Below are 20,447 nucleotides of genomic sequence, written 5' to 3'. Positions count from 1 at the left end.
TGGTTCAGTGTTTTAAACGATTTGTCTTTTTAATAAAATTGTATGTATGAAGTGTTAGTCCTATATACTGAACTTTATTATTATGAACATGTGTGGATGTGTTTTACTGGTGCATATGGACTGAAACAAAGAGTATTTTAGCTGGTACACATGGACACGGGGACACTGATAATGGTTGTGATGGTAACCAGTGAAGAGTTCCAGAATGGAATATTGTAATGAGGACTCCAAAGTGGAACGGTCATACAGAACATTAAGACAGTGAGAGTCAGATGAACTCAGTCAGATGAACTCACAACTGAAGGAAAGGTGAAATATCCAAACCTGAAGAACGAGAGCGAACTGAACCATCAGTGAACACTCAAGCCAGTAAGGTAAGTTAAACTGCTAGCTCTTCAGTTAATATGAATTCTCATACTTTTACATGCAGTAGCAGATGAATCCCTCAAAGTTCAGGTTTGCTGGGAACCTTTTGACTCTCAGATAACACACAGTCAGTGAAATTAGTAACACCACAATATTTAATGTAAATTCAACATTGTGCTTAGCTAAAAGTGCAGAAGTATTATCAGCAAAATGCTCGTAAAGTATTAAATGTGTGCTCACTGTAAGTACACAACCTAAATAAATGTACACTACTCATTACAGTTACAGTTTAATATATTGTTGAGTAATTAGATCCACAACAAAGCAGCACAATGTCTAAAATGATTCATATTTAGCTTTTAAAATTCATATCTGCAATGTAACTAGTGACTATAGTTGTCAAATAAATGTAGTGAACTGAGACATGCAATATATACCTAAATTAATATTAAAATGATATATAATGTTATCCCCATAAGAGTGTCCCAAAAGCAGCTTTCTATCATTGTGTGTGACAGGAGCGCAATAATGGCTCATATCAAGTCTGAGCTGAGTGATGAGTTTAATCAACTCATAACTGAGATGAACATGGAGTGGACGAATGAATTCCCTACAACGCATATGGAACTGTTCAGGGAGATGATGCATATTGAGCCTGTTGAGCCAGAGCTCCAGGAAGAAATGTATAGCCAGGAACAGGTAAGAAACTAAGTATAGGTTAGGGATAGGTATCATTAGGAGGAGATCAATACCTGTATTGATACAGATCTTTGTCAACTGTGACTTTATGCCCAAATAAGACAAGAAAAAAGGCTAATTTTAATGTGAGATCACTTTGTTGTCCTTTCACGTGTTGAATGTAGTAAAGTGATTAATATTAAAATTTTAAACATTCAGATCTGCAACGTAACTAACTATAGTTGTCAAATAAATGTAGTGAATTGAGACATCCAATATATTCCTAAATTAATATTAAAATATTAATATTTTATGTAATATATGATGTTATCCACATAAGAGTGTCCCAAAAGCAGCTTTATATCATTGTGTGTGACAGGATACCAGTGAAGAACTGGAAGACCTAATAAGGCAAATCAGGATGGATACTATTGTCAATACTACTATTGACAATGATGTCAATGAAATTTTGTCTCCTGAGTCTGCCCACCTACACACCAACCCCCAGGCAGACACACATGGCCAGGAACAGGTAAGAGACTAAGCATGGTTTATTGATAGGTATCATTAGGAAGAGATCAATACCTGTATTGATACAGATATTTGTCAACTGTGACTTTATGCCAAAAGAAGGCAAGAAAAAAGAAACAAAAGCATGCAGACATATTCTGGTCACATATGTGTGTGTTGTGGATTCTCCAGATGTGTTTGTCCTCCAGATGTCACAGTTATTTATTTATAGTGAGGGGAAATCCTGACATCTGGTGGACAGATGACACACTGCAGCTTGTCTGATCACCTGTTCTGTGTGTGTGTTTGTGTCTTCAGTACAATAATGTTCCACTGATGCTGCCTGAAGGCCTCCACTGTATTGGCATATGGTAAGTAACACACACATGAATATAAACAAACACAGTGAGTGAACACAGCTTGTGTTGTCACACACTCTTTCTACTGTCTAAAATGTGTATTTGTTTCTGTGCAGGAATGGACAGCCAGTGTATGCTTTTCCAGAGAGTCTCACCTGTCCTGTCTCTGCTCCTCAACCAAACACCTCCAACTCAAAGTAAGTTTGCTCTGACAGCTTTGGTTAAAATGTTCTTCTTTTGAAGAGACTTGTTTCCTCACAGTTTCACACAGTGGTAACACGGGCTGGCTCTGTTTTTGATCTGTAGAAAGAGAAAGCGTGAGAGCACGCAGGAGGATGATGCGGCTGAGTACATCAAGAAGCCCCCAAATGCCTTCATGATTTATATGAAGGAGCAGAGAGCAAATGTGGAGGCCGAGCTCAACACCAGAGGGAGTGCAGCCGTCAACACTGTCCTGGGACAGAGGGTATGTGTGTTGGCTCTGTTTGTTTGAGAAACTCAGTGTCACAAACTTGATCAAAGTTTGGTAAAAATTCTACATTTGAGCCCGTAAAAAGTCCTCAAATTCTAAACGCCACATTGTTACAGTGATTTGTGCTTCTCATTTATTGTCTCATGAGCAGAGAACAAACCAAACTTTAAAGGGTTTTGTAGCATTTTAGGACTCAGATGTACTGACGGGGTTTGCAAAGCACAAACTCATTAATGTGGACGTGTGTGCATATTAATGTCTGTTAATATGTTTTTATGCTTATGTTTGTGCCTGTAACTGCGTGTCAGTGTGTGTGTGCTTACTGACAGTGTGTTGTCGTCTGTCCACAGTGGAAGTCACTGACTAAAGAGGAGCAGGACAAATATTACGAACAGGCCCAAAACTTAAAGGAGATCCATGTCCAGCAACACCCAGAATGGAGCAATAAAAATAACTATGTAAATACACCGTGCTCACACACAACTCACACATGTCGACATGACTAAGCACATCACTGCAAAGAGTGATGTCAGCTGATGTCAGAAGGAAAATCTGATGTGTTTGTTTTTGTGTAGGGCAAAAAGAAGAAGAAGATCAGAGGGAAGAGAAATGTCCCCAAGGCTGAAGGTAAGACTGAATATTTTTCATCTCTTATAGTAATGACAGTTTACTGTTTTCATGTCAAAAGTGACTCAGACTTTTAGGATGGAGTTCAGAGTCATTAAAGAACAAATTTGATTAGATTAGATTTATTAGATTTAAGTATTAAAATGTTGTTTAATGCATGTTTAAGAAGCACTGTCTCATTTTTTAAGTTTCAGAAATGTTTATGTTTGTGTTGCAGAGTCTGCTTCCAGACCTGAGACACAGACGGATGAGGTCCCGTCTTGCTCCTGGATGCACTGAGTGCTTCTCTTCTTTTTCTTCTCTCTCTCTCTCTCTCTCTCTCTCTCTCTCTCTCTGCTCTCCAGTCTTGAAGTTTCTCTGCTGTGTTCATGCATGACATCCACCATCTGTGTGTCTCTCTCTCCCCCCCCTGCATCCGCCTTCTCTCTACCCTCACCTCACCCCCCCTGGCCTGTCCTTATTGATGACTTTGTGGAGTTTGCATGGCCACACATCTGGACCAAAAGCACGGCAGTTTAAAGGTCAGCTCTCGCAGGAGGAATGTTTAAGGACCACGGGAAATTTGAGGACCTAATTTTGCAAAGAATCCTGGCCAGAAAGGCTTGGGTAAGAACCTTTTTAATGCTCATCATGTTAACTGTTTGTTTGTTTGTCGAATGTATATTGACCTTTTTCTGTCTTTCTTACAGATTTAGAAATGGCAGTTGCAGGGAGTCACGTGACCATCGCGAGGGATGTAGACGCTTCGCTTCGTCGCTCCGCAGAACCCCCCAATATTTAAGCATTATTTACATATCCAACGCTACTTTTTGCGCTCTCGGTTAACTTTTTCTGTTTTCTGGAAGTTTTGTGCACATTGAGATGCCAAATTTGAGGGGACAGACAAACAGGCAGCCACCAACACCTTGTCCAGCCGATAGCGTGGCAGCTAGCTCGAAACAAGCGACAAACAAACAGCCAGCTACATCTCCTTCAGCCGTCAGCGTGGCGACAACAGCAAGTTCGAATAAAACAACAAATGCCGACAATGTGGCGATGGCAGCAGGTTTGGAAAAAACAACAACCTCTTCAGCCGACAACGAGGAGCTCGCCGTGCTAGTTAAGCAAGCAGTGGCAGAAGCTATCAAAGAGGCCATCCCCACACTCGTGGAAGACGTGGTGTCTCAGCTGACTGACAAGACACAGGCTTTGGTGGATGCACAGGTCGCGGTATTCCGTGGCGAGATGGTTGCCATACGGGCTGAGATTTCTAAGTGTGTGGATTATATGGAGAAGGACGAGAACCGTGTGGAGGAGGTGGACAGTCGGCTCTCTTCATCGGTGAGCAAATTGGCAGAAAAACATGCACAGCTGGAGGATAAAATTGCCGACATGGAAGACAGGTTGCGCAGAGACAATATACGTGTGCACGGAGTCCCTGAAAACGCAGAGACACTGAATGTTCTTGTTTTCCTGACGGACGCCATACCACGGTGGTTTCCTAACCTGGGACCTGTTGAAATTATGCGCGCGCACCGTCTAGGTGCTCCGAAGGAAGACGCAAATGGCAAACCTGTGTCTCGCACCATTATCTTCAAGCTACTGCGCTTCACTGACAGAGATAGGATCCTGAAAGCGGCGCGCGGTGCGGCAGTGGAGATGGAGGGAAGACCCATCCGCTTCACCCCGGACTACAGCCCGCACACATTCAGACGCAGGCTGGCCTTCTCCGAGGCAATGGACGCTCTGCAGAAACTGAACTTTCGCACTTTTCTCCTCTATCCTGCAAAACTTAAGGTGATGCGAGGAGGAGTGAGCCACTTTTTCAACACCCCAAGGGAAGTAAAAGGTTTCATTAACTCCCTCGGTGAATAGTTTCACTAAACAGGTAATCCAACCAGCTGGTTACTTTAACTAAATGCTTGGTAAACATACTCTGATTCATCGGACTTAAACACCTCATATCATGTATGAGTCCAGCTAGCTTATATCACGCTCTCTGTTCCTGTTCATTTGCTCAGCTAGTAATAAGAAATACAGACTCCACAAATCTACATAATGCCAGGGATTTATGTTATTGTTGTTACTAGATCTCTATTTGATTTTTGTTTAAGACCAAGCTCTGTTTTTCTAAAAGGAAGGCTGTCGATATAGTCTTGGCATGCTGCCAACTCTACTGTTATAATTTTACCAGCCATGTTCTATTTGTATTCAGAACTGATAACCCAGGCTATCACATGGTTGTACATTCTGGGTAGCTCAGCTACAATCGTTATGATCACTACTGTGATACGATATGTTATAACTGTAACTGTTATCGGATGGGGGGGACCTGTGCTCGAGCTGGGAAGGAACACGCCTCTCGAGGATCACAGGTCCTACATGGAGGGGAAGACAGGCTCCCTAGGAGGAGTCCAATTTTGCTTTTGTTTTTTCTATGTTTTTACATTTTTGTGGGTGTTTGTGTTTTCGCCCTCTCTTGTTCTTTTGAGGGTGGCGGGTTCATGGCGACAGGGTTTTTGGGGTGGAATGGATCTCTCTCAACACTTTAATTTCACATTTTGGTCGGTCAACCGCAACATAGGCTGTTTCTACTCTGCATCTTGTATTACGATGCCAGCCTCTATTGGTTACTATGAGTAGTATGCATGTAATCAGCTGGAATGTAAATGGGCTGAATGGTCAAATTAAGCGCACAGCCTGTTTAGACCTGTTACGTAGACAACATGTGGACGTTGCCTTTATACAGGAGTCCCACCTAAGAACTATAGATGTCCGCAGATTTTCGAATAAACACTATCATGTGGCCGCCTCAGCGTCACTAGACATCAAAACTAGGGGGTCTCTAGTAGTACTGAGACGTAACCTCCCAATAACTGTACTTGGACAATTTGGTAGTGAGGATGGTAGGATCTCTTACATTAAGACTATTATATCTGGACGCAAATTTGCTTTTATATCAGTTTATGCTCCATCCCAATATGAACCAGAGTTCTTTCCCAGATTAACAGAAGTCTTATTGCACCTACAAGACTTCTCGCTTATTCTCGGTGCTGACATGAACTGCTATGCAAATGTGATATTGGACAAATCTACTCAGCGCTCCACGGCCACACAGTTGCAAGCATCAAAAGACTTTCAGAAGTTTCTGTCAACACTTAGCTTAACAGACTTGTACCGCTCTATCAACCCCACATCCAAACAGTACACTTTTTACTCAGCTAGACATCAGAGCTTCTCCAGAATAGATTATATATTAACTTCAGCTACTTCCCTTTCTGAAATACATGATGTTGTTATTGAGCCCTGTTCTTTATCAGATCATAACATTGTTGCGGCGCGCTTCACACTCCTAGGTACACCACCAAGAGCCCCACGTTGGCGTTTCAACGTCTCACTTCTCAAAAATGATGATTTCTGCACTTTTCTGAAGGAGAAGCTAAACTTTTTTATAGATGTTAATGCAGGCTCAGTAAATGATCCTAGATTTTTATGGGACGCTATAAAGGGCTGTATTAGGGACTCCTCAATCTCTTTTTCATCCCACCTTAATAAGAGCAGATTGAAGAAGATAACCGAACTGGAGAATGCGCTCGCCGAGCTAGAGGTGCAACAACAATCCACATATTCTGATGCAGTGCAGGGCAGAATAGCAGTGACAAAAACTGAATTGAATTCTTTGTTAAGACGTAGGGCAGAGTTCTTGATGCACAGGACCAGAAGAACATATTATTTCAATGGTGCCAGACCAAGCCACCTTTTAGCTTTAAGACTGAAATCCCATGAAAAATATTCAAATATTACAGCCATTGAAACACCTAGTCGCACTCTGAGCAATCCAATTGACATCAACTCTGAGTTTAAATCTTTCTACTCATCTCTTTATAAATCCGAAATTTCCCTTGATAGGCAGGCGTGTGCAGACTTTTTTCAGGATCTCAATCTACCTTCTCTGTCCGATAATGAATCAGAATCACTCAATACCCCCATCTCGCTAGAAGAGTTGAGGAAGGCTCTCGTTAATATGAAAAAGGGCAAATCCCCAGGGTGGGATGGTATCCCACCGGAGCTGTACCTTACTTTCTGGGATATCTTGGGCAGACCACTATTGGATATGATTAATATGGCCATTGATAAGGGTGCGTTTAATTCTAGCACTAACACTGCTATAATTACAGTCCTGCCCAAACCGAACAAAGATCCAACTAAATGTGGCAATTACAGACCTCTTTCCCTCCTGAATGGGGATGTTAAACTATATGCTAAAGTACTTGCAACCCGGTTGGAAATACACCTTACAAAGCTCATACACAATGACCAAACTGGTTTTATTAGAACTCGCCTGGCATCTGATAATGTCCGTCGCTTGTTACACATCATTCATGCATCTAGTAGTATCGATTCTCCTTGCTCGGTCCTATCGTTGGACGCTGAAAAAGCGTTTGATCGGTTAGAATGGGAATATCTTTGGACAACGTTGGACAGATTTGGGCTAGGTTTGCATTACATCAATATGGTTAAAGTTTTATACGCAAATCCCTCAGCAATGGTATGCACAGGTCATGTCTGCTCTGCCCAGTTCCCAATATTGAGGGGCACTCGCCAGGGCTGCCCCCTCTCACCCTTATTTTCCGCTCTTCCCCCCGAGCCGCTGGCGCAAAAAATAAGACTGCACCCATCCGTACATTCCATCACTTTTTGTAACACAGAGCATCGTATTTCCTTATACGCTGATGACATTCTTCTTTATGTTGGCAGTGCTGGTTCCTCAATCCCACATCTGTTTTCCTCCTTTGATATGTTCAGCTCACTCTCTGGATACAAAATTAATTGGAATAAGTCAGCACTGATGCATTTAAATTCTGCTGCGCATCAAGTTCCCCTGCCCTCCCATATACCAGTAGTCAAAAGCTTTAAATATCTTGGAATTCAAATTTTTCCCTCCACATCGTCCATAGCAATAAAAAACTTTCAAGGTATATATAGTCAGATTGAGAGGGACTTTGAGCGCTGGTCGAATCTTCCAAATTCTCTTCAAGCCCGAATAGCAATAATTAAAATGGACATACTTCCTCGTGTTAATTTTTACTCCTCTATGATCCCCCTCGCTCCCCCTTTGGGATATTGGGATAGACTCCAGTCATTGGTCTCTAAGTTTATATGGAAAGGAAAAAGGCCTCGCATAAAACTCACGACTCTTCAGAGAGATAAGAATCAAGGGGGGCTAGCTCTCCCAGATTTTAAAATCTATTCCTGGTCCTATGTGCTACGCCCCCTATCTACATGGTTTGACCCGAGTTCCGCTGTTTCTTGGAGACCAGTTGAGGAGAATATTGCTCTACCCCACAGGTTGCAAGACTTGGTGTATGCTAACATACCATTGAAAAAAGCCAAATTACGTTTAGGCCCTGTTATTTCATTTTTACTTGCATCTTACCGTACTGCAATGAGGCATGTTGGCGCTGATCATAAATGGCATAATCACACACCGATTTTCAACAATTTCTCACTTCTTACTGGTAATATGCCCTTTTCATTTCCGCATTGGAAGAATAGAGGAGTGAATATATTAAAGGATCTATTTAACGTCCATGGTTTACGAGCTTTTAACGATCTACAAGTAGAATTCGGTCTTCCGGGTTCATCCTTTTTCTTCTATATGCAATTAAGATCAGCTATGCGGGCATATGGTGTTCCGTGGGGAGTAGCTCTTCCCACACACCCTCTACGTAAGTTGCTTGCCTCTATAGGACCTACACGGGGGATGGTTTCTAAACTTTACAAATTCCTTTCTGGACCCTATAAATCCTTACCAGTAGAGGGCATTTGGAATAGAGATTTAAATGAAGTTAATGACAGAGAGATTTGCTGGGATACAGTGTGGAAAAACCTTAGTGGCACTTCTAAAAACCCCAACCACCAGTTAATACATTATAAATATGTTAACAGGATGTATCTCACCCCCAGAAGACGTTATGCTATGAAGATTGCCACATCCCCGAATTGTGATCTTTGTCCACTTAATGTCCAGGGGTCGTTTTTGCATGTTTATTGGGAGTGCCCCGGTGTGGTTGGATTCTGGAAAGAAATATCTCTCACTTTAAGTGATATTCTCAAAATCAAGATTGTGCATTTTTCAATAAAAAAAAGTTGATCACAAAAAAAAAGAAATGGCAGTTGCATATTGGAATTTAGTTCTGGCCGGAAGATTCAAGTTCCAGGACTTGTGGAACAAAGTTTTTGTTGTAAGTGTGATAATCACGCTCAAAATTACTCCTTTAAAAAAAATGTGAATATTATTATTTCTCACTGCTTCAACTTTGCCCTACATTTTTTGCAGGTGCACCACAAAAGATCAATTTCTAAGGACACTTGGAACCTCTTACTAGACTTCAGCACAATGATTACAGACGACATGTGGAAGTACGATGAGGAAGGTTTGTATGACTGAAAGTGAATCATTTGTCGCTGTGTGCATGCAAGAAACCAAGACCTGTACAGCCTCATCCCTTCTTCACCCACGTTGGAGACAATTAATTTGATTTGTTTTGTTTGGCTGTTTAATAGGAGCATGGCCTGTCCTTATTGATGACTTTGTGGAGTTTGCACAGCCACACATCGGGACCAAAAGCACAGCAGTTTAATGGTCAGCTCTCGCAGGAGGAACATCCATGTGAGGTTCCTACAAAACAAGAGAGCGCAGTGAGCAGAGGACAAACGGACGGCACTGAGCGGAGAACTATGTTGCTGGTTCAACCCTCAGGACTCCCTCCTGCACCTGCCCTCTCTCTGTCCTCACCTCACCTCAACCCAACCACCCCACCCTACCCCACCCTACCGCACCCTGCCCTACCCCACCGTACCCCACCCTGCCCTACCCCACCCTACCGCACCCACCCTACCCTACCCCACCCTCCCCCCTGTAAATAATACAAGAGTACGGTCGAGACCTACTCTGTATGGAAAGTGCCAAGAGATAACTTTATGTTATGATTTGCTGCTATGTACATAGAATTGAACTGAAATGAATAAAAAAGAAAATCAGTTGAATCATTTTATCATTTTCAGTTTAATCATTAACGGTTTGTGCATCTGTTGATTTGTAGATCTGACGTCAAGCTGCTGCATACAATTGCTCGTACTGCTATAAATCACTTTGTATTCAACTCAATATATTTTATATTCATTTATAGTCTTATAGTTTATATTTATTTATAGTTCAGTCAGGTACTGTACTATAGTACAATTTAAGATACTAGTATTTCCACTTTTTCTACTTTATACTATAACACTGCTACAGTTCAGAGGGAAATACTCAACTATTTACTTCATTACATTTTTTAATAACTTTAGTTGCATGTCACTTTGCAGAACCAGATTAAATAAATATAATAAAATACTAATTTCGGATGTATTATTAAAGGTTAAAATGAGACTTTAAATTAGACTTTAAATGAGACTTTATTTACTGGTAAATGTACAAGATACCCAGCAGTGTATAAAGAAATTACCACTCCCACTTTAAGCTGAAACAATAAAGCAATAATGCATCAATAATAATGACTTTGAGCAGAGTTATTACACTTCATCTTGTGGGAAACATGAATAGCTGAACCAAATTTCATGGCAATCCACAAACAATAAACTGAGAGGAAAAGTCAGAGGCTCTGACAAGCTTGGGACACAGAGGTAGGACTCGGATGCAGAGCTGAATAGAAGGCTTTATTAAGCACACAAAAATAAGGGGAATGAACAGAAGGCACCTCGAACAGGAGGGATGGCTATAAAAATTACTACACAAAATCCTAACGTCTACGGGGAAAAACTGATGAAAACAGAAAACGCCTCCGAGGAGGGAAAAACCACAAACTGGGAAGAAGTCCAAACTCTCACTAACTATTGCTATGGAAAGTAAATGGCAAAAGGCCAACACAAAACTCTCGAATCGAGGCGAAAACTGTGCAAGAAATAACTGGCCTTCAATCAGTTTTTGGCAGGTGAAAAAGCCCATCCATTTTGTGTTGTAATGATCCTTTAAAAGAATTCCAAGTTGTCCTGTGACCTCTAGTGTTTATATTATGAAGCTTATGAATGAGTTTAAGTCATATTTAGGCAAAAAAACATCTTTCAATAACTATACTATGCCTTCAATCAGTTTTTGACAGGTGAAAACTGATTGAAAACTGCAAAACACATCCAAACATGGGAAGCAAATACTATGAAAGGCCCAGATCAGATAAAAAACAATGCAGTCACGAGGATCGTTGCAAAAGTTATCATATCTTTATTGAAAACCCACCAATAGCCTAAATCATATTCATCACCAAAGACAGGCTACACAAAGTCATCAGACATACCAAGCACATAGACATGTCTATCACTAATTGCCGTTACGTGATAAACGTTATGTGTTTCCTTTTCTTTTTTCTTTTTTTGAACATTCTTTTATTTAAAATGATGCATATAAAAAACAACACAAAACAATATACTAAAAACAAAACAAAACACAACAAGCAAGGAACAATTAGTGTCTCAGCAAACATACAGACCCAAATCAAGATCTACTACACACATGGACATCCCACCAAACTAATACAGTGTTTTCACAGGTTCGAGCACTGTTTCCTGCGCGTGTCGTACCAACAAGCTCAGTGTAAACACTTGTAACTGACAAGATAACATTATGTGTTTGTAGCAATATATGATACAAAGCTAAACATGTATTAGATATCGTTTCATTATAAATGCCACTGTTAAAGCTTGGCGGGGTATGAGAAGACTGGACCTGCCTTCACGCCCATAGTTTGGAACGTAGACCTCAGTATAGACTTTGATGAGGCAACATGGCTACAGATATAATAATAATAATAATAATAATACATTTTATTTCATAGGCACCTTTCTGTCACCCAAGGACACCTTACAATAAATAAAAGTAGACAGCAAATAACAGAAACAAACAAAAAGAACCATAAATGTATATCAAATTATAAGAATACAACATTAATGTAGTAGGATGAAGGAGACTCAGTTTCGATTGTTACACCGTCTGCAGATCACTCCCCAGCACAGACATAAAATGGACCCTAATAAGTCTGAATTATGCATGAAGTGCCACACAGAGGTTGGTACTTTCATTAATTGTGTATGGACGTGTAAACACATAATTGAGTATTGGGAAAACAACAGATAAATGATCACTGATTTTTGAACGTTGAATTGAACAAAGAGCCTGCATGCCTGCTGTTTGGGCTCCCAGACACACAAATCCAAAACGCACATTCAAGGAAAGGACAAGAAAAAACATACTGAAGTGGATTTATTGTAAACCCCCATCACTGACTGGGTGGCACAAAGTTGTTTTCAATATGATACCTATGGAATATCTGACATATAGGTCAAAATGTATGAGTCATGTATTTTACAAGATTTAGGCCCCGTTCTTAAAATATATAGGCACTAGACTGGCAGCCTTTGTGATGAAGGTTTGGTGCATTACACTTGTGATTGGACACATTCACATTATATGAATACATAACTGACTTGTGGGCTTACACGGACTGTGACTTATACTTGCTTGAGTGTTAATGATGCTGCACTATTCAGAAATATGCGATATAGGTGCTGTCTCCAATGGGTTTGCATTTTACTGTACAATGTCCTAGACTGTTTTTGTTCTGTACCATGGCCTCCCCCTTTTTGTTTTACTGTTGTTTTTTCTGATACTGGCTTTGCTTGAGGACGTGTTCCTCTGCTGTTTCCTTATTGTGCGACAGTCTTCCTCTTGTCATTTTTGTTGTTTGTTTTGAACTTGTTTTGTTTATTAAAAGTAAAAAATGTTCAATAAAGATTTTTTTAAGTATTAGCTAAACAAACTTAGGAGGACATGTGATGTGTGTGATGTGTGAGTCTTTGTGTATTTAAGCAAAACCACTGACATTTAAAGGGATGATCTCCTCATGAGACCATTAAAATGAAACTATATACACACACATCTATATATAAATATATAAAAAAAGATGAAAAAAGAAGTCACTATTTACTTTTAAAGCATAGACTTTACTTCAGAGCTTTTTATTTAAATAGGTTCATTTCCAGATAAGTGTTTTTCACATTTACACTGTACACATGCACTTTCTGCTGTTAACACAGCCATCTGTAATCAGGTATATCATTATTCAACAGAGTAAATGAGTAGACTACTCAAAAATAGTATATAAAAACATACAGCGGACCCGAGCCAAGTGACGGACTGTATCTGCAGAGAGAATGTGTCAAACATGAATGTATCATTCCTCCAACATTTGTCAATCGACATTTTGAACCAATCCATAATGCTACAAATTCCTGTTAGAAATTGCACTTAGCTAAATGAAAATACATCATCATCATGTAACAAGGTTTTAAAAAGATTTAGACATTTGTGTAATGGTCATTATTCTCTCATAGTGAATATTTTTCTACTTAACAAAGCCATCAGTGCCAAAAGAGGTCACAATGCAAACATCTGCAAACATCTGCTCAAACTGATGAGGATTCCCTTCCATTTGTTAAAGTTAACATCATTTTGTCCTCAAACATCCTGTTTGCTGTGTTTTCTTTTTTGACTCCAATCATGTCATCCATTCCTAGCTGCATCATTTTCATTTTCAGGACAGCTTCCTTCTCAAAGATGATGAAGGTCCATAATAGTGCAAAAATATTCTCTTACAAAGTCCATGCAGAGAGTATTTACTCACAAATGAGCCTTGTGCATACATAAGTAACAATACAACTGCAGCTGCAGCATGGAGGGACAATGGCTTGTGTAGGGAGAATGCTAAAGGGACCTCTCAATCAGCCTCCATTATTGTCTTGTTGCAAGCAAGAGAAAACAAGGTAGCAGGATGGAGTGGTGCTGCGAGACAGAACTCGTCTGTAGGGACCGATGTGCTTGTGATGGAGCATTTTTCTGATTCTCACAGATGTGACATAGACAACGTGACATCAGTGATACCTCCAGTGCAGCCACAACAGACGTCTGGCAGCACAACATAATTCATTGTAAACATCAGGCTTTGTGTTGGTCCCCCAGAACCAGAGGAAGTCTTCGTTTCAGAGAAGTCTATCATTGTAGAGACAGACACAACAACCTCTGCAAAAGCTTCAGCCGGCTGTTGAAAGGCAATTCTCAAAAACATAGAAAATCACTACCTGAAAGATGGATGGAGCAGGCTCACAGGAAGTGAAGACACCAAAAAATTATCTGTTATGCTTCATTACAAATTACAACAAGGGAGTGGATCTACTCTATAAGATGTGTTGTGCAATAAAACGTTTTCCATCACCTCATGGAGGGCAGATGTGTTCTGGTAAATACATACTGTCAAAAAGAAATGCTACCAACACTTACATATATTTAGATATCAATATACACACTGTAGTAGCTTATGGTTTGTGACTGTAGCAGCACCTTCAGTTTATATTCAAGACAAATATCCAGTGATAAAGTATAAAGATACCAATAAAAATACATAAATACGCTTAAACACAGGGTGTGCACACAATGGTATGTGGAGAGTGAGGAGGAGATGAAATCTGTGGTGGAGCTCATCTAAATATTCAGCTTTTATCATCATACAATAACAGAACGTATAAAAAATATATAGATTTGTTTTAAATGAACTGTTCGACTTACTTTTCATTACTCACCTATAAAATGCATAATATTTACACCAGTATTATTAGTTATACTTATTTCTTACAACAGTTACCAGAAAAAGCTGAAGTAAGACATGAATCAAGAGTTTGATTCTGAAGAAGACGATAATCAGCATTTCAGGAAGGAATCTGAAACAAAGACATAAAATTAGCATTCTTCCAAAAAGTTTTCAAATGAGTATTGTACTGGTGCTGAGCAAGAAGACAACGACCTCCAGAGCAAGGCTGGTTAGAACCATGAGGGTGTGCAGGAGAGTAGCAAACATGAGGAACAGAAACATCCCTGAAGACCAGTATGACGGTGGGAGGCAGCAGGTTGATGCGTCCGTGTGTTTCAGCACACACACACTGTGCTCTTGTTGTGCTGCTGGAGAATAGGGGAAACGTTACTGGACTCCTTCTGCTTCTTCTCTGCGTTGTGTTGGACTAACGGTGGTCTGTCAGCAGTCCTGCGCCGGGCTTTCTTAGATGACTGGCCCAACGTCGGCGATGATGATCCATCAGTAGTTCTTTTGCTATTTGGTGTCCTGCTCCCAATGGTCCTGTCAGTGGGACTGGACTGACTGGGCAGCTCAGCACTAGTGTTTGGACACAGTGGAGTCAGAGTGAACGGGTCAGACAGATCCATATGGTACAGGCTGTTGCTTCCTGATAGCCCGTCTCGTCGCTCCAAGGTGGGGAGGAGCTCGCACACAGTGGAGAGAGAGTCTTCCTCAGGGGGGCGCTGCAGGTTAAAACAACAATGAGAACAAACTTCAGCACTTCAGGAATATCTGACCAGTCATCTGAACTTTATAGTGCTTCATTTCTGCTGCTCCTTTATCCTAGTAGATCAAGTATGTAGGAAAGTAAAAGCACATGTCGAGAATATGTTACCGTCCCCAACAATGTCCCATTATCCCATAAAGAGGTTCATTAATTGGGAATATTTGGGTGCAAAATAAATTCTTTTCACAGCTATTTAAGAGCATGTGGTGTTTTTCTTTTCAGTATCTTTGGTGTCAGACCACCCTCACCTGAAGTAGAGGAGTGTCAGCACGGGATAAGGAAGTGGGAGGACACTGGGATACCTTGGCTAAGTCGAGCAGCACTTCCTCGTGGTGCAGGGTGTCCTGGGGGGTCCCGGGCTCCTGCAGAGCGATCACGATGGCACTGGTGTTGTCAGCACGCAACATGCGCTGGCGCCACCGCAGCAGAGCATGGCTGACCAGCTGCCGGGCACTCGATACCCCACATGGTGCCTGCAGCATGGAAGGCTGTTATTAGATCATTATTCAACTATCAGGCTTATCTAACCTTTAGCCTACAACAGCCCCTGATCCACAATGAGAACTGCTACAGAGTATCCTACTCTTTGCTGATGTAGCACTCCGCTCACCATTGCCTCGTCGTTGTTCTGACACATGGAGATAGCCTCTTGAGGTGGCACCATGTTCCACAGACCATCACTGCCCAGGATGATGTAGCGGTGTTTCCTGGGGTCAAGGGTCACCACACTAGTGTCTGGCTCAGGAGAAACCACAAACTCCCCGCTGTAGAAGTCATAGCTCCACAGATCACCTGTCCCAGAGAAGGGAAACGTAGCTGAAGGAAACACCGGTCTTGACAAAAACTTTCATGAATGCAAATAAAGTCAGTGATAAAAGGGGCTATCTTTAGAGTTAGACTGAAGGCCAAAACTCTATACTTCATATAAGCCTTCACTAAGAGGAAGGATCTCCTACCTAGAGCTCGGGCTACCGCCAAGAATGGGATCTGGTCAATGACAGTGCTCCGACGGACTGGGCCATTGTGACTCAGCCGTGGCCTCTTCCAGACCACCCGGTTCACTCCAGATTTCTTGATCACGCTGTTAGCAGATAGAGAAGGGGAAGGACTTAATTCAGGTAAAATCTCCCAAAATTTCAGAGCTGGGCTGCAAAAACAAGGATTTCACTCAGCTGTCAGTCCATCAAGTACACCAAGCTAAAACAAATGCAGTAGGATACATCATTATGCCTTCACAGAAGTTAAAATGTGGTGTTGAGCCCACAATACTGCTGCTTTACATTGAACCAAACAATGCTGTCCTAATGTGATTTTAGATAATCAGCAGCTTTAGCGTCTACACAGATACCGGCTCAAAGGCGGAACAACAACCCCTGAAATCTTTTTTAAGTGGACTGAGGTAGCGAGATACTGAACCCTAAATTGCTCCTGATGGCTGTGACGTTGGTGTGTGAATGTGTGTGTATGGGGGAGCTTAGTGATCAGTATGAGCACTTCGGACAGGAAGCACTGATGAGCAGTTGGCACCGCCAACACCTCTCCAATCAGTGAATGGGCGAATGTGACGAGTGTAGTAATAGGACTATAAGTGATCAGTAGAGCAGAAAAGCAAGTTCATTTGCCTTTTCTCCAAAATGTCACCATCTATTTAAATAATATTCAGACTTCAGATTCAGTGAAGGATGCTCCTATTGAGAGGGAGCTAACAGACTTTGTGCTGCACAATGCCTTTACATCTTACCAGCAAATCTACACTGACAAATCTCTCAGTATCACCTGTGTAGTCAGTGATTCACTAAATATTTGTTCACAGATCACATGTTTTGATAAAGTTCCACAGAACATCATACTTATTTATCCTGAGCGTGTCTGCTTAGACAGTAAAATGAATTAACTCCTCCCTCCTGCACACATACCTTTCAATGTATACTAAATACAATTGATGTTAGAAGTTATTGCCCAAGCCCAATTTCTGTCAACATTTGTAAATGAAATGCACCTTCTGTACATCTCGTTATATGTTGTGCAGTAATGTGTCTAGGGTGGTTGCAATGGTGTAACCACTTATCGCTCAACTGCAACGCTGTAGAGTTTACCCTGTCGTGTAAGCACAAAAGTTTGGTTGTTGTCGAGCACCCCTGGGACTTACCACCTACCACAACATCTTATCAGTAGACATGCCACAGACAGTATAAATAACGTAATCCCTCAAGGCAGATAACATTTTGATGTTCTACTGTGCAAAATAAATGCGTCTTGGTCACAATCACTGCTTTGTCACAGATAGGGGGGTGCTGAGTCATGAGAAAGAATAAGCTGCTACACCACTTTGATTCAATGTGGCAGCTAAATCATAAATACAAGTTATGGTTATGTGTTCTGAGTAATAACAAGCCGGTAAGGCTGCAAAAGGCACTCTTTTTAGTGCAATGAGTATGCTACCAGAGAACATTTTTAAAGTGAATATTCTATTCAAATCAGTGCAGAGGTAGGATGTCGTGTGGGTTAAAGGCTTACCTCCCTCCCAGACCTTCAATGCGCTCCCTCTCTCTGGGCAGCTCGGGTTTGTGGTCTTGTGTGACTTCCACGGCTCTGATGAATGGGATTGCGTCGTCGTCCTGGACACCTAGAACCACTGCAGAGTCCCCGACATGGGCCACATACATGCGGTTTCCTCTGATCACGACTACGCTGGCTGTGGTGCCCGATGTGCTGGGAAGGCCTGTAAGCGTCTTTGGCCATTCAGCTGAGAGGATGAAAATGAGAACATGAGCTACAACTAATTAATGCTCATGAACTGCTCACTGCACAGTCAGCTGGGCTGAAGCGGACCACTCCTTTACACTGACAACAGCAAAATGATAACAACAAAATACATGCTGTGATTATGTCATGCCCGGTGACAACACTGTAGTGCAGGGCAGTTGGTCTGACGCGGTTTGTCCTGGAGGAAGTCCTTCAGAGTCACACTGTGTGTAGACAGCTAACATGCCCAGGCATATCCACACACACACACACACACACACACACACACACACACACACATAAGCAGACTGCCGGCGACTGTACGCATAACACACACCCGCTACTTCACGGCTTTGTGCTGGGTAATAACGAGATACAGAAATATAACGAAATATACGATAACACAGTGAGTCCAGCAGAATAATAAAACATTATATGCATATATGCTCACATATACATATACATGAAATAACCTTCAATCACACTTCTTCTTGAATTGCTAGCCGGTAGCCCGTGTCCTCTGTGGCGGGCTTTGTTAGGAGTGAACACGGTGGCTACTGCTAACTTTGTTGTTAGCTCGGTTGCCTTGGCTTGCTAAGACTGTTAACCGGATACATTTTGAATTTAAAAAAGCAAAAAAGATAGCAAATACGTAGTGCCAGTGCATTTGACAATTTACATAGCTATATGCCTAAAATGTCCGTAGAATCTTATGGTGAATTGTATTTCACTGGAGCCAGCAGTACGCCCCGGTCCATGGACAAGTACCGTTCAAACTTTTCAGGTGTAGGCCACAGTAACGTTACCGTCTAATGAAGAAGTGTGCTGTATGTTCATGCTACTCAAGCAGAGGAAGGACTGGATATTTGATTAAAAAAAAACGTTATATATCATGACTTAGTGAGATGTTGGCAAACTTACGGAGCTTTTTCCACATAGCATGGTGACAGGCTACGAATCCTTTGCGTATAGCAGCGCAGACCTCCCGGTCACAGTCGGACCAGAAGCCCCGCTGCTTCTTCACGAACTCCCACAGATAGTCTCGAGCGAACTGCGCAGCCTCGCGCCCCCCGTGCCCGTCAAACACAGCGAAGAACGCCACGGAACGGCGGGAACGACTCGCGACGCTCGGCTGAGCTCCCGCCGGGCTCTGACCTCCGTCTAAGGATGTTTCCACTATTATACTTTGTTCTTCCGTTCGTATAGATTCACATGATTCATCTGAAACAGGCGGGGAGGCCACGGTTTCACATGCCGGGTCTGGCTGAGTGTCTCCTGCCAAAGAACTGACCGTACAGTCTCCCCCATTGCTATCCTCTGCCTCATCCGACGTCGGCTCGTCTTCTCCCGGCTCGGGCTCTACTATGACCTCGGTCACATCCTCCATGTATTTCCTGCCTCCTTGGTCGGTAAAAACACTCACTCGCATCAACAATGCGTTTTCCATGCTTGCAAAAATAAGTGGCTCTCCAATTTTTTCAGTACAGTTAGCATATAGAATTACCGGAGAGTAGAGTTAATTGCAGCGCAGCGTCCTGCCTTTGTTTATGTTCGAGCGTAGTAGGCATGCTCAAACGTGTTGACGTCAAAGTCTATCTTCTTCTAGCGAATGGTCGTAGCAGCGCAATTCAGCGGTCGCCCTCTAGAGGTTGGACCCCAACCTGTAGTGGCAAGTTTGGGGAAATGTGCAGCACAAATGTAACAAACTGACACCAAAATATGATTTTAGTCTGTGTTTTGTTCCTTAAAACTCTGCCTTAATGTACATTTATTATTTACTTAAAGTGTCATAGTGATTAAATTAATTATTAATGAAATAAACAGTTTACAGTCTGTGTTTCACGTTATATAAATATTTTACATTTAATCTTTAAAAAAAAGTTTTGTTGATGGACAACATACCAGAGCAAAAACAAATCGACTAAATGTGTGCATTAAATATTCCTCAGACAATAGTATAATACATTTTGATCCAACCCTGCTGATATTAAATTACATGGATCCTATATGTGCGCATTTGAACTGTGATAGATTTTATGATCTATGACACAAGTGATCTTCAGCTGTAGTTTAGCTATATGTTTGCATCCATAAACTGCAGGAAATGTAACAATTTTTACACATAAATGCACAATTTTGGGAAACCAAAGATGTGAACAATACAAATATATGAACTCATAAAGTCATCCTAATACACAAAGGAAACGTATTATGTCTATGTATTGTACTTATGTACGTTTTAG

General features: G+C 41.5%; 2 protein-coding genes across 5 annotated transcripts; one reads left to right on the top strand and one right to left on the bottom strand.

Moving 5' to 3' along the window:
- Nucleotides 1–266: 266 nt before the first annotated feature.
- On the top strand, nucleotides 267–9,853 carry LOC104920990 (transcription factor 7-like 1-A). 3 transcript variants are annotated; one of them, XM_027280424.1, is made up of 12 exons: nucleotides 267–374; nucleotides 885–1,065; nucleotides 1,424–1,576; nucleotides 1,873–1,925; nucleotides 2,030–2,110; nucleotides 2,220–2,379; nucleotides 2,736–2,843; nucleotides 2,961–3,012; nucleotides 3,230–3,618; nucleotides 3,702–4,879; nucleotides 9,332–9,428; nucleotides 9,559–9,853. In XM_027280424.1, the coding sequence occupies exons 2-9, from the start codon at nucleotides 895–897 to the stop codon at nucleotides 3,289–3,291; spliced, it is 840 nt and encodes a 279-aa protein (XP_027136225.1). In that variant the 5' UTR covers nucleotides 267–374; nucleotides 885–894; the 3' UTR covers nucleotides 3,292–3,618; nucleotides 3,702–4,879; nucleotides 9,332–9,428; nucleotides 9,559–9,853. The 3 variants fall into 3 exon arrangements, with proteins under 3 accessions (XP_027136225.1, XP_027136224.1, XP_027136223.1); XM_027280423.1 differs by lacking the exons at nucleotides 267–374; nucleotides 885–1,065; nucleotides 1,424–1,576; ... (3 more) ...; nucleotides 2,736–2,843; nucleotides 2,961–3,012 and having other exon boundaries at nucleotides 3,323–3,618; XM_027280422.1 differs by lacking the exons at nucleotides 267–374; nucleotides 885–1,065; nucleotides 1,424–1,576; ... (5 more) ...; nucleotides 3,230–3,618; nucleotides 3,702–4,879 and adding an exon at nucleotides 7,646–9,236.
- Nucleotides 9,854–13,049: 3,196 nt separating this feature from the next.
- On the bottom strand, nucleotides 13,050–19,931 carry ppm1da (protein phosphatase, Mg2+/Mn2+ dependent, 1Da). Of its 2 annotated transcripts, none has more exons than XM_010745536.3 (6): nucleotides 19,126–19,931; nucleotides 17,977–18,205; nucleotides 16,416–16,540; nucleotides 16,070–16,251; nucleotides 15,708–15,932; nucleotides 13,050–15,415 (listed from the first exon to the last, which is right to left on the bottom strand). In XM_010745536.3, exons 1-6 carry the CDS (start codon nucleotides 19,649–19,651, stop codon nucleotides 15,026–15,028), a joined length of 1,677 nt encoding a protein of 558 aa, XP_010743838.1. In that variant the 5' UTR covers nucleotides 19,652–19,931; the 3' UTR covers nucleotides 13,050–15,025. The 2 variants fall into 2 exon arrangements, with proteins under 2 accessions (XP_010743838.1, XP_010743839.1); XM_010745537.3 differs by having other exon boundaries at nucleotides 15,762–15,932; nucleotides 19,126–19,929.
- Nucleotides 19,932–20,447: the final 516 nt, after the last annotated feature.

This window comes from Larimichthys crocea, chromosome VII, assembly GCF_000972845.2.
Source record: "Larimichthys crocea isolate SSNF chromosome VII, L_crocea_2.0, whole genome shotgun sequence".
NCBI lineage: Eukaryota > Metazoa > Chordata > Actinopteri > Sciaenidae > Larimichthys > Larimichthys crocea.
Note: the sequence above shows the minus strand (reverse complement) of the source record. Positions and strands in the feature narration are given on the sequence as shown.

Coding starts and splice junctions, on each gene's coding strand:
- ppm1da (XM_010745536.3), bottom strand. CDS start 19,651: ATGGAAAACGCATTGTTGATGCGAGTGAGTGTTTTTACCGACCAAGGA. Junction 18,206..19,125: donor TGCTATGTGGAAAAAGCTCC/GTAAGTTTGCCA, acceptor TCATCCTCTCAG/CTGAATGGCCAAAGACGCTT. Junction 15,933..16,069: donor AGAACAACGACGAGGCAATG/GTGAGCGGAGTG, acceptor TCCATGCTGCAG/GCACCATGTGGGGTATCGAG.
- LOC104920990 (XM_027280422.1), top strand. CDS start 7,790: ATGTTCAGCTCACTCTCTGGATACAAAATTAATTGGAATAAGTCAGCA.